General features: G+C 45.6%; 1 protein-coding gene across 1 annotated transcript in view; it reads right to left on the minus strand.

The window, feature by feature from the left end:
• The window catches only part of JAK3 (Janus kinase 3), a 132,211-nt gene that overhangs the window by 54,942 nt on the left and 62,813 nt on the right, over nt 1-14,456 (minus strand). Inside the window, exons 17-19 of the mRNA XM_075281096.1 lie at nt 10,987-11,137; nt 10,765-10,898; nt 9,219-9,408 (exon numbers count right to left, since the gene is read on the minus strand). Of these exons, the coding sequence (XP_075137197.1) occupies nt 9,219-9,408; nt 10,765-10,898; nt 10,987-11,137 (475 nt within the window). The remainder of the gene's footprint in view (nt 1-9,218; nt 9,409-10,764; nt 10,899-10,986; nt 11,138-14,456) is intronic.

Here is a 14,456-nt window from a genome sequence, read left to right on the forward strand (position 1 = left end):
TTTGAAGAACCTAGAATATAAGACATATTTTCAGATCGTAATCAGAATTCCAATCTCTAAATTTACTTGATCACCGATCTGAATCTGATCGTTCAACCCTAGTGATCATGTTAAGTATTATATTCATTTTTTTCGTAGTTCAAATATATACCAAATATGTCTATGTTGCTTCCTATGTGTACTGCTAAAGTGAGTTTACTGTAATTTACAACTACATTAAAGCTTTAGTAATTTTTAAAATGTATATATCTACACACACACATAAATAAAAATTTAGTTTTCAGTAAGTCAAGTCAAGTTGGAAAAAATTCTGAATGAGACGGAATTAAAGAAAAACTGTATTTGTGCAACTTTCTTATGGACTTCATTTTTACAGAGTTCACTGTGCAGCCAAAGTGACATGTCATCTGTATTGTGTGGGTCAGCATGATTACACAGATACCAATTTCATATAGATGTACCTTTTATTTATACTGTTTGGGAGAATGTAAGATGTTTAGATTCCTCTTAATTTTAAGTTTTATGGGAGGCGAAACAGCCCTTCATTTCTTTTAATTTTTTTTTTTTTTCTGGTACAGCATTCACAGGATGGGATAAATAGTTTTTATAAGTTTGTAGATGCGAGGATATCTAGTGTGTGCATTTTTCTTTATTTTTGTATCTGATGTAGAGATATCTGATCATGAAATATCACTGTGTAGATTACCTATAGATATATATATATATATATATATATATATATATATACCCTAAAATATAGCCATACAAATACCCATAGAGTATGCATGCACTCAAAAAGTATACATCTCTAAATGTGCAGGGGTTTATGATCTGTGCACGCATTCAGAAGATAGAAACGAAGCAGTAACATGCCCACTGTTATGTCAGTCCAGGTAGCTGCAACGGGGCTAAGGAATAGCAGTAGGAAATCTCGCCCTGCACTACTCCCACTAGCTATCCCGGTCCCTGCCTCACGGGTGTGGGTCGGCTGTTCTCAGGCTAAGCCTGACCCCGATGGCTCCTCTCTCACTGACACCGTAGGCCTAGAGGGAAGTGGGAGAAGGAATGCCCTATAAGATTTCTAGGGACTGGAGACTAAAGGGGGTCACCCCTAACGAACAAGTGAAGCTGCTACTGACAGGGACTGACAAGGGTGTGCGCTGACTAACAACACAAGCAGCACACAGGAAAAATGTGGGAAAGGATTCCCCCAAACCAATATGGGAAGGAACCTTACACTAGGAAACAAACACAGGGAAACTGAGTAGAAATCAAAGGATAAGGCAATTCACTCACACAGTCAATTATACACAGAGGGAGGATTGGTGAACACAGAAGGGAAAACACACAAACCAACTTGTTCACCCAAACCTCCCAAAAACCAACCACGGAACTTCCTCTATCCCAGATAACCACCTACTCCTCCTGCTAAGGCCTAGCTCTGTAAAAGCGACACTCAGCACAGAACCATGGGAGGCATGGGTTTAAATACAGAGTAGAGACCACTCCTCCCAGGTGCAAATGGGAGGACAGACTAATCCACCAGGAAATAAATCTGCCTACCAACAGTGCGCGCGTGCAAGTCAGAAGGTGTGCACCAATACCCATGACAGGACAACCCCACAGCGCCAGGATGCCACCCCAGACACCGCGCAGCCAAAAACTCCCCAGGTAAGAAAAATAGAAAGCAATGAACCAAAATACTCCTAACAGGATCCTCCCCTCAAGGAGAAGACTCCGGATTCTCTAGGAGCATCCTTCTTCGGGAACTCCTTGTGGAATTTCTCTACGAGTCTGGGGGCTGACATATCTGACTCCAGAACCCAAGAATTATCCTCAGGACCGTATCCCTTCCATGCCACCAGATACCGTAGCTTCCCTCGAACATATTTGCTATCCAGAACTCGGGATATCTCATACTCCCCGGACTCAGAAACTGGTGGAACCTTAACTGGAGATGTTCCCTTCTTGGCCTTCTTTAACAAGGAGACATGGAACACCCGGTTTATCTTCCACCTTTTAGGTAGTTGCAGCTGCGCCGTCACTTCATTTACCATCTTGATGATCTTAAAAGGACCCACAAACCTGGGACCCAGCTTCTTGCTAGGAACCTTCAACCTGATATTCTTGGTGGACAACCAAACCATCTCACCAGGGAAGAACTGCAACTCTCCTCTCTTCCTATCCGCCTGGACCTTAGCCTGGTGCGACGCCCGCACCAGATTCTCTCGGATACGGGACCATACCCCCTGCAGCTTTTTAGAAAATAGCTCCTCCTCCGGAACTGGGGAAGAAATGGAAGAAAATACTCCGAAAACAGGATGTCTACCACCGGAGCAAAAAAAAGGTGTGGTGCCTGTGGCATTGGAATCATGGTTGTTTAGGGAAAATTCTGCCAGGGGGAGAAAGTCAGCCCAATTATTCTGGTTCTCTTGAACAAAACACCTCAAAAACTGTTCCACATCCTGATTCTTCCTCTCTGTTTGCCCGTTAGACTCCGGGTGAAACCCGGAGGAAAACGACAGTGTAACTCCCAGCCTGCTGCAAAAAGCCCGCCAGAATTTAGCCACAAATTGCGGACCCCTGTCCGAAACGATCTCCTCAGGAAGACCATGCAACCTTACAATTTCTTTAATAAATGCCTCTGATAGTGTCTTGGCACATGGCAGCCTGGAAAACGGGATCAAATGGCACATTTTCGTGAAGCGGTCAACGACTACCCAAATGACCGTGAAACCCTTAGACACCGGAAGGCCCGTGATGAAATCCATAGACAGATGAGTCCAAGGTGCCTTAGGAGGTTCCAATGGATGTAGAAGACCGTGGGGACGGGTATGCGACGCCTTGGCTCTTGCACAGACCGAACAATTTTGAACAAACTGCAAGACATCCCTACTCCACCCTGGCCACCAAAAATTCCTAGACACCAATCTCATGGTCTCTGAAACCCCCGGGTGACCAGCAAGAACCGACTCGTGACACTCCCTCAGGAGACTTTGTCGGAGAGTAGTTGGGACAAACAGCTTGTTTCTAGGTATCTTGGAAGGTGCAGCGTGTTGCGCTTCGATCAAGGCCTTCTCCAATTTCGCGCCCAATACTGCTACCACCACTCCATCCCCAAGAATAGTGGCAGGCGCCTCTCGTTCCTCCTCGGTCGACATATACCGGGATAAAGCATCAGCCTTAACATTCTTCGAACCCGGCACATAAGTCACGGTAAAGTGGAACCGCGCAAAAAATAGAGCCCATCTGGCCTGCCGTGCATTTAATCTCTTCGCCGACCCAAGATAAACCAAATTCTTGTGATCAGTAAATACCTGGACTGGCCTTCTGGCCCCCTCCAGGAAATGACGCCAATGTTCGAACGCTAGTTTTATTGCCAGTAGTTCCCTATCTCCGATGTCATAATTCCGTTCAGAGGCAGAGAATTTCTTAGAAAAGAAGGCACAGGGATGCGTACCCTCTTCGAACTCCTGAGAAAGTACTGCTCCCACCCCCACCGAGGAGGCATCCACCTCCACTCGGAAGGCCAACCTCTCATCCGGCTGTCTCAAAATGGGAGCGGAAGAGAATCGCTTCTTCAATTCTTCAAACGCGGCTAGCGCCTCTGGCGACCACTTAGCACAGTCAGCCCCCTTCTTAGTCAAGTCCGAGATGGGTTTCACAACCTCAGAAAATCCCTTAATAAACTGGCGATAATAGTTGGAGAATCCCAAGAACCGTTGGACCGCCTTTAGGTTCTCAGGTCGCGGCCACTCCAAGACTGCCCTGACCTTCTCAGGGTCCATCTCGAACCCCTCGTCCGATAGGATATAGCCAAGGAAACATAATTTATTGACCGCGAACACACATTTCTCCAACTTAGCACTTAATTGGTTAACCCTCAGGAGATCTAAAACCTCTCTCACTCTCTCCCAATGAGTCTCCAAATCCGGCGTGTAAATGAGTATATCGTCCAGATAGACCACAACCCCCCTCCCTATGACGGCACTTAGTACATCATTAATAAAATTTTGAAAAAACGCGGGCGCATTGGTTAGACCAAAAGGCATCACCAGACTCTCAAAGTGTCCTAGGGGTGTGTTAAACGCTGTTTTCCACTCATCCCCCTTCTTGATTCTCAGCAAGTTATACGCCCCACGTAAATCTATTTTACTAAACCAGCGAGCTCCCGTAATCTGGCTGAATAGATCCGAGATCAACGGGATGGGATAGGGATTCCGCACCGTGATTTTATTAATCTCCCTAAAATCCAAACAAGGGCGCAACCCTCCATCTTTCTTCTTTACAAAGAAAAACCCCACTGCTACTGGGGACTTAGATGGGCGAATATGCCCCACCTCTAGACTCCCCTCAATATACTCTTTGAGCGCCTCCCTCTCCGGAATAGTGAGATTGTACAACCGTGTCTTGGGTAACACTGCATTTGGTATAAATTTAATTGAGCAATCATAGGTGCGATGTGGTGGTAATGTCTTGGCTGCCCTTTCCTCAAAGACCTCCCTGAACTCACATATTTCTTGAGGCAAATTGTCTATAGACAAAGACATAACGGATATGGGCAGACATCGACCATTACACCCCTGCCCCCAAGAAACTACTGACTCGGTCTCCCAGTTGATAATAGGGTTATGCTGCTTCAGCCAGGGCCACCCCAACACTACTTGTGCTGGTAACTTAGACAATAAGAACAAGTTAATCTCTTCCCTGTGGCCACCCACAATAAACTCCAGACCCTCCACCTGTTTGGAGATGACAGCTTGCTGTAGAGGGGTCTTATCAATAGCCCACACCGGTATCTGAGACTTCAAGGCCAAAGGACTCACCCTTAGTTGCTCGCAAAACTCTGAGTCAATAAGGTTGACTGCCGAACCACAATCAACCAAAATCCGGCACTTCTGCCCATTTACCCATCCATCAAGGGTCAACCCGGCAGTCTGAGTACAGGAAATATGCACACCTCCCTCCTTAGTAGGTTTTCTCCCTTTACCCTCAATAGACCTGGGGTTATTACTCTCCTTGGCGAACCATTCTCTGGAGGGGCATACCCTTGCTACATGTCCCATCCCTCCACACACAAAACAGCGTACTGTGCGGGACCCTTCACTCTTGGGTCTAGCACTTCGCACATTGGCCCCAATCTGCATGGGTTGGTCCCCCGGGTCCTCTCTAAAAACAGAGAATTGAGGAGGGCTAACCCCCCCAGGACTCTTGTCTCCACGCTCCCGGAGGCGCCGTCCAACTCTAATTGCCAGCTGCATGGCCTCATCTAGATCTCCCGGAACAGGGTGAGAAACTAGATGGTCTTTAACCTGGTCTGAGAGTCCTGTCTCAAACTGACTAAGTAGAGCGGGGTCATTCCAGTGTACTTCTGCTGCCCACCTACGAAACTCTGTGCAATATTTCTCTATAGCGTGATCCCCTTGCACCAAACGTCGTAGGTTATACTCAGCTGTGCGTACCCTGTCTGGGTCGTCATACAGTAACCCCATTGTGGAGAAAAACGCCTCTACAGTTAGTAAGCAAGCTGAGTCGGCTGGTAACGAATGTGCCCAGATGAGGGGATCATCTCTCAATAAAGTAATAATAATCCCAACTCTCTGTACCTCAGAACCGGAGGAAAACGGCCGTAGCCGGAAATACAAAAGACAGTCCTTTTAAAATCGGAAAAAATCTGACCTCTTACCTCGGAAAGGTTCAGGTAAGCTGACTTTTGGCTCCAGAGGCCGACCCACAGGGGCGCTACTCACCTGCCTCTGTATGCCCTCCACCTGAGAGGCTGTGTGTTGAGCCAACTGCTGTAACTGAGATACGTCAGAAGCTTGGATGGCATCCATTCGTAGCTTGATCCCCTCCATCTCAGTGGAGATATGCTGCACCACCTGGTACAACTGTTTCAGGTCCGTCATAATGCAAACGAACCTTTCCTTTTTTTTTTTTTTTTTTTTTTTTTTTTACGGCTGAGTGTACTGTTATGTCAGTCCAGGTAGCTGCAACGGGGCTAAGGAATAGCAGTAGGAAATCTCGCCCTGCACTACTCCCACTAGCTATCCCGGTCCCTGCCTCACGGGTGTGGGTCGGCTGTTCTCAGGCTAAGCCTGACCCCGACGGCTCCTCTCTCACTGACACCGTAGGCCTAGAGGGAAGTGGGAGAAGGAATGCCCTATAAGATTTCTAGGGACTGGAGACTAAAGGGGGTCAGCCCTAACGAACAAGTGAAGCTGCTACTGACAGGGACTGACAAGGGTGTGCGCTGACTAACAACACAAGCAGCACACAGGAAAAATGTGGGAAAGGATTCCCCCAAACCAATATGGGAAGGAACCTTACACTAGGAAACAAACACAGGGAAACTGAGTAGAAATCAAAGGATAAGGCAATTCACTCACACAGTCAATTATACACAGAGGGAGGATTGGTGAACACAGAAGGGAAAACACACAAACCAACTTGTTCACCCAAACCTCCCAAAAATCAACCACGGAACTTCCTCTATCCCAGATAACCACCTACTCCTCCTGCTAAGGCCTAGCTCTGTAAAAGCGACACTCAGCACAGAACCATGGGAGGCATGGGTTTAAATACAGAGTAGAGACCACTCCTCCCAGGTGCAAATGGGAGGACAGACTAATCCACCAGGAAATAAATCTGCCTACCAACAGTGCGCGCGTGCAAATCAGAAGGTGTGCACCAATACCCACGACAGGACAACCCCGCAGCGCCAGGATGCCACCCCAGACACCGCGCAGCCAAAAACTCCCCAGGTAAGAAAAATAGAAAGCAATGAACCAAAATACTCCTAACACCCACATGGCTAACTTACAACTATATATATCACTGTTCCAGCATCATGCCTTCCCTCAGGAAATAATATAAAACATATCAGGCCCAGCATCCACCGCCCACTTCTCTTACCAATATACACATAGAGCATGTGAGATGAAGCACTCTGACCTTCACCCGCAGCCCATATGTGCGTTTCGCCCCCCGCTTTGTCAGGATCATATACTCCTGCACATTTAGAGATGTATACTTTTTGAGTGCATGCCAGTGGTGTAACTACTGCCGTAGCAGCAGAGGCAGCTGCCACAGGGCCCGGGACATTAGGGGCCCGGTGACAGCCGCTACCGTTGCTATCATTATACTTGGGGGTGTTTTCGGACTCCCGATTATAATGATCGGCGGCCCAGGAGAGGTAAGAAACATAAAAAACACTGTTACTTACCTGTCCACAATCCGGGCAGGCTTCGGCCTAGTCGTCTGACGTTTCATGACCCTGGCCTGCGTCCTGGGTCATGTGACATCTGATGTCATTGAAGATGGACTACGTCGGAGGCCGACAGCGTAGGAGCCGGGAGATAGGTGAGTAAACAGAGGTTTTTTTTATGTTTTTCACCCCCTGGGTCTCCGATTATTATACTCTGAAAAGACCCCAGAGTATAATAATTGTTTATGGGTGTTCACAGTGGGACATAATACTGTGTGCAGGGGCCACTATGGGGTACAATACTGTGTTCAGGGGCCACTATGGGGGATAATACTGTGTGGAGGGGCCACTATGGGGGATAATACTGTGTGGAGGGGCCACTATGGGTGATAATACTCTGTGGAGGGGCCACTATGGGGGATAATATTGTGTGCAGGGGCCACTAAGGGACATAATACTGTGTGCTGGGGCCACTATGGGGTATAATACTGGGTGCAGGGGCCACTATGGGGCATAATAGAGCGTGCAGGAATGCGTAGGAGGGGGTCGGTCGAGGTCTTCTGCGTCAGTCGGGGGCGCCCAAAAGTTTGCTATGGGGCCCTGCCATTCCTAGTTAAGGCACTGGTGCATGCATACTCTATGGGTATTTGTATGGTCTATATTCTAGGGCATTTTTTGATAAATATACCTCTATGTAATCTACACAGCGATATTTCATGACCCACATATCCTTAGTGTATCAAAGTCATTCTTTGAACTTGTGCAGTTTATGCCTATGCATTGGTATACACCTGGATATATTGGTCAGGTAATGGAGGGGGTGTACATCTCACCCAGACTACTAAGGTGGGTAAGATGAGAAAACTCCATTTTGCTAAATGCTCAGTATTGGACTGGATTTTTAGGAATGGCAGCTAGGTTGGTAGTGGGACTTGTCATTCCACCCCCTCCAGTCCACACTTTGGGGATAGTTCCGGCAGCGACTCAGCTGCAGAGAATCTGCTCATCAAGGGAGGTTTAAGAAGTCAGCTCCAGCAGCAGATTGGGGGCAGAGTTTGGCTGGAGAGCCAAAGAGAGAGGTCATATTTTTGGAGCTGTGTCCTGAATGATCCTACTGGCTTTTGATTTCTGTTATCCTAGGTGAGGTAACCTATTCTATGTTTAGTTAGAGCCTAGCCGGGCAGGGATTTATTTTTGTATTGTTTCCTTTTGTTGCTGCACTACCTTTTTGGGTGAAAATACAACTCTATCTTTGTTTTGAACTAAAGAAACTGGACTTGTGTGTCTATGCCACCCCACCTAGCAACCCCAGATCCTGACAATATATATATATATATATATATATATATATATATATATATATATATGTGACATCTTGAGACTTATTTGTTTGTCTCTTTACATAACACAAACTGAGAATTGTAGTGCTAGTGCTAGTGCTACTGTAGTGTTTGCTCTTGTATATGTCGATGCCTGCCTCTAGCTATTCTTATTATATCTGATGCTGATTGTTGTCTACTTTGGACATTTATTGAAATGAAGCACTGTGACCTTGCCTTTTGTTCTTTTTGTTTTTTAACTTTTTACGTTTTGTGTTCTTGTTTTGTGTATTTATTAATAACAATTTTTGTATATTTTGGTATTTGAGTTGTTGGTGTTTATTGTATATTAGGATTCTTCATTCCATGTAGGTTTTTTACTACAATAGTACATACTCTGTTTCCCCGAAAATAAGACAGTCTCTTATAATTGATTATCAAACGAAATATATGACCTTTCTTATTTTCGGGGGATGTCTTATGCAGCGGCTGGAGCGGGGAACAATCAGCAGTCATGCTGATGCTTCCTTAGCAGAGCGCCGGCATGACTGCTGGTTGTATGTGATCCAGAAGGTGAAGGGGGGGGGGGTGTCTTATTTTCGGGGAAACAGGGTATACCTTTGTACTTTACAGTAAAACAGTTTAACACCATAGATATCTCCTATAATAGACAGGTATTATATAAAACTCACCTGCGCTATAGCATATCCCTTTGTACTTTACAATATAGTCACTATGGAGAGCACGAAGAATGAGACTCTCCCGGTGGAAATCCCGGATATGTTCAGCTGTACTGTGCTGAAGTTTTTTCACTGCAACCAGTTCTCCTGTATTATCACCTAAAGGATCATATCTGCATAGCTCGACACTGCCAAAATTCCCCTGAAAAGACAGACAAATGTAATAACTGCTCCTTGGCATGTTTGGGAGTTTTTGGAAGGTATAGGTTCTGCTTGCAGTAATCCACAGTAATCCAGAAGCTACAGAATTTTAGCTGCTTCCTGCGAAAAAGAATACAAAAAAGCTCTCCTCCTTAGGGTCCATTCACATGGAGGAAAATAGTGAGGAATTTGGTGTGGAATTTCAACGCTGAAAAAAAAGCCTCCCATTGACTTCAATGGGTTCCTTTTTCTCCTAGTTGAAATTCCACATTAAATTCCCCACCATTTTCCTCCATGTGAATGGACCCTTAAAGAGTATAACTGTCGTAGGAGCCCATTTGCTGAGGAAATACCCTTACACCTCTTCTAGCAGAGCCTGTTTATACAGACCCTACTGTGTGCTTTGAAAGGTGAAACCAGAGACATGGTCCCTTAGTACATTAAAACTTTTCCTTAGTTCCATATAATTGAGACTATCCAATAAACCTGGTATCTTATTAACTATTAATAGAACAATTTGCTTTCCAGCGAGAACCTTTTCATAAGCTGATCAAGGTGTCTCCAGGACTGTCACTGGCTGGTATACAGTCTGCTAAGCGATTAGGCCATCATGGATAGCCTTGTTGGTGTGTGTCCTTCAACAATGCCTTAGAATTGTGATTCTTCTCTCTTTTTTCTTCACTTATTTGACTTTTATTTAGTGATTGTATATAAAACTATTTTCAGTCAAAAAGAGTGCTAGTCATGTTTCAAGGATCTACAAAAGGTCAGCAAGTGATTTACAGGGTGTCCACCTATAATATAAGTGGCACAAGCAAGACAGTAGTAATTTATGTTATGTGAGTATTTTCATCACAAACATTTATATCATATCCACAAGTAATACCATAATACCATACGGTTTAATCTTAGTGGGACCTCTCACTCAATCTGTGAACCAGAGAAGTCAGCAGTTGTCATTTCTCATCATGGGAGAGAGAGAGGTGACCACCAAACACATTAGAAGGTTGGTGAGATCTGTAAGTTTGATTGATTGATTTTCATCTAATGTGTATGACCAGCTTTACTCTTATAAGAGGTAATTGGGCTTCCGCAGGTAAATTGAGGTGAACTGAGGTGTTACCCCATGCAGGGTTTTTCTGTCCGCTTGAGAAGTTGGACATCTTCACTTGCGGACAGGGAAGGACGGGCACGGAGTGCAAAAGAACACAGCCGATGCCCATTGAGATGAATGACACAGCTAGTGTCCGCTCCTAATGTCCGTGACAGATTTTGAGTGGACACTAGGAGCGGACACTACCTGTCGGACACCGACGGTAGTGTGAACGCTCCCTTAGAAAGACTGACTGCTCCTCACCTTGCCAATAACTGATATGTATTTCAGATGTCTCTCTTCATAAACACTTGGATCCTGGTATTCCCAGACACGGTCACAAACTCTGAATCCATCTTTCATTTGCTGGCCTTTGGAATCCACTAATAGTTCATAATCTGTGAGAAATAACATCAGAGCTGTCATAAAGTATAGCTCTTTATCCAGAAAGACTTAAGAAGTTCTACTTAGCTCCCCTCTTCTTACCAGACGCAATAAGATTATTGAGCTCACGGATGATAGAGCGAAAGGGTAATCTCAGGGCTGGGATATAAGACATGCACTGTTGTTCTAAGCTTGCCAACTCTATCCAATGTGGAGCTGGAAGTTGCATCTGATCTTTATAGAACTGCAATTTCTGAATGAACAAGAGTTTTACGTTATAAAGAAATAAATGAGTTCACGTTCTACGAATCAGTAAAAATTTCTGAACTGTGATAATATTCAGATGAATTTTAGTAATGTGTGCTAAACAATAAATTCATCTCCAGCGAATTAATAAAAAAAAAAGTACATATATACAGTACACTTGCTGACTATCAGGATGTTTTATGTAAAGTGGTTGTTATGCAGATATGACTGATGTCAGGTCACTATTAGGTATAAGAAGGTGAAAGCATTTGGCAACTACCAAATACTGACATAATTCTACAGTGGCTTGCAAAAGTATTCATACCCCTTGAACTTTTTCACATTTGTCACTTTACAATCTTAGGGTGCATTCACACTAAGTATACGCTGAGCTGATTCTGAATGTAAAACACGTTCAGAATCAGCGCGTACAAAGCAGATCCCCTTCATTTCAATGGGAGCCGGCATACGAGCGATCCCCATTAAAATGAATGGGCTGCTTTTTTCCCTATTGGTTTCAATGTGATACAGCATCCCTACTGAAGAAAAGCAACTGACCCCAAAAGGTCACTGCTACAAACCCCAAAAGGTCACTGTGACAAATATATCTTTCATTTTATTTATCTTTCTGTTCCCATGCTCTCTGGACATCAAGTTGGAAGCCATTTTTACTAACTTAGATGAAACAGGTGTGACTTAGGCTAGGACTGCACTCTGTGATTTTTGGCCTGGACTCCTGTTGCATAACCAAGGAATGCTAGGCTACTCTCCGAATCATCATTAATGTTAGCGAATGGAGTTGCATTGGGTATTGCGACTATGCATTCTATTCGCTAAAAGATTGAATAATGGTCATTTTTTGTGTGGCTAGAACTCACACTGCAACCACTAAGATGTTGCAATAGTCCACTATCTAACATTACTGAAAGGACTGCAGGGTGACCTGGAAATCTTCATTCTGAAGTTGCAGCCAGTTACCTTACAGCCCAATCTTAGTAGATAAGGGACATAGCTTAACTAACAGCAGTGTGCACCAGAGCTGAAAATTCAAAGGCAGAGGAAGCCAACTAATAGGTGCTATAGACATAGACTAGACAATCTATAGATACAGTACAACTTTACATAGATACAGCTTTACAACTCAGCAGTCATCAGTGTCGGACTGGGGTGTCTAGGGACCACCAGTGGAATTGTTTCTAGGGGCCCACCACCAGGACCCTGCAGATCAGCGGTACCGAGACAGGGCAGCTTAAAGCGGCTCTATCAGCAAAATCATGCTGCTAGAGCCCCACATATGCGTGAATAGCCTTTTAAAAGGCTATTCAGGCACCGTAAATGTTATATTAAACTACCCCCCCTCCCCGTTTTAAAATAATACCCTAAAAAAGAATGTTATCTACTTACGGATCGTGCACGCTGGGTAGGCATTCAGGGTGTGTCTTCTTCTTCATCCACGCCTCTTCTTCCTCCGATGTCCTCCGGTCCCGTCTTCCTCCGGCGCTCGCGAGCGGACACTGATATAAAAAAATGGCCTGGGCGTATGTGCAGTAGCATGCGGCTTCTACTACGGCTACTGCGCAGGCGCCCAGGCCATTTTTTTATATCAGTGTCCGCTCGCGAGTGCTGGAGGAGGACGGGACCAGAGGACATCGGAGGAAGAAGAGGCGGAGATGAAGAAGACGGTGCACCCTGAATGCCCGCCTACAGTGCACGATGCGTAAGTAGATAACATTCTTTTTTAAGGTAAATGGGGGGGGGGGGGTAGTTTAATAGAGCCCCTTTAAGGTAATAACATGTTGGGAGCCATGCTGCTCTCCTGCCATACGATGTGTACCACTGCACCACCTAACCCACTGTTACATCCTGTATGGAAAGTGAGCAGTGTGGCTCCTACAAATGTTACCATTACCTGTAGCCACACTGTCCAGGAAACTGATCTGCAGAGGTCTTGGCTGTTATATTGCTGCAATTGTAATATTGATGGCCTATCCTAAGGACTGGCCATCAATATTAGAAAGATGGATAAATCCTTTAAAGTGGTTGTCCAGCAGTTGGAGCAACCTATGTGGTGGGCGAGAAATGTAAAATAAAAAAATAAACACATTCACTTGTCCCCAGTGCTCCCTTGTCCGCTGCCAGTGTCCATTCAGTCTCGCGCTGGCACCTCTTTGCTGGGAGTCCTGCACCTCATGTGACCGCTCAGACCAATTAGGTACAGGATGTCCAGAAATGAGGCACAGCCATGAGACCGACAGACACAGACGGGGAACAACGGGGTGCTGGGACAGGTAAGAAGGTTGTTTTTTTTTTTCTTTCTTTTTTTTTTACACCTACGTCACAGTGATCACTACAGTTTATGGACTACCTCTTTTAAGGGGTTGTTTGGGCCAAATTTTTTATGGCCACTTTACTGGTCCCCCCCATACAAGGGCCTCTTCACTGGTCCCCCATAATGTATGGGGAACAGTGATGGGGCCATATTGTGTGGGGGCAGTGATGAGGATAACATCCTGTTGCTCAGGATAGGCCAGAAATACCTGAAGCCCCACATTGCAGAAACACAATGTCTTTGGCAATTGCAGAAACAAAATTCTGTGTTTTACAGAACCAGCAAAGTGAATGAAATTTAATCAAATTTACCTCATCCGCACATGGCAGGAAAAAAAGATGTGGAAGATGCTGCAAATTGCTAAATGTGTGCACTTCTAAAAACATGGCCTGTTACTTTCAGCTGAGTAATTGGGAGAAAGTGCTGGAAAATGCATCAAACGCGCAATGAAAAACACTGTGGAAAAAATACATTGAGAATCAGCGCTATTTTTTTCCACAGTGTTTTTTAGCTGCGTCTCACTGTTGGGCCTGATCCTTGTCGTCTCAATATATTGTACATCCAGCGCCGCACCTCCCATGAGGCGACCTGAAGCGACTGCTTCAGGCGGCGCTATGTCAGGACCCCAGGGAGGGCGGCATTTTTGATTACCTAAGCCAGTCCAGGACAAGCTGTCCTGGACTGGCTTAGCACCGAGCGGTGGTTTGGGGAGGCCACTGGAGTGGCGCTGCTCCAGCAGCCTCCCCTCACGCTCAGGCAGAGAGTAGGTCCTCTCCGTGCCTGCTCTCTGCCTGCGAACGGCACACCCCTTCGCTTAGCCCCGCCCCGCCCCCTCCGCTCAGCCCCGCCCCTCCGCTCCCTCCTCGGGGGGGGGGGGGCTTTCTGTAGTTCGCCTCGGGCGGCAAAAGGGGTAGGTTCACCCCTGTGTATATCACACTATAAGGCTTAGGCCTCGTTCACATCTGCATTGGTATTTCGTCCAAGGGAGTCTGCAAGC

The sequence above is a fragment of the Leptodactylus fuscus genome, chromosome 1 (genome assembly GCF_031893055.1).
Source record: "Leptodactylus fuscus isolate aLepFus1 chromosome 1, aLepFus1.hap2, whole genome shotgun sequence".
Classification (NCBI taxonomy): domain Eukaryota; kingdom Metazoa; phylum Chordata; class Amphibia; order Anura; family Leptodactylidae; genus Leptodactylus; species Leptodactylus fuscus.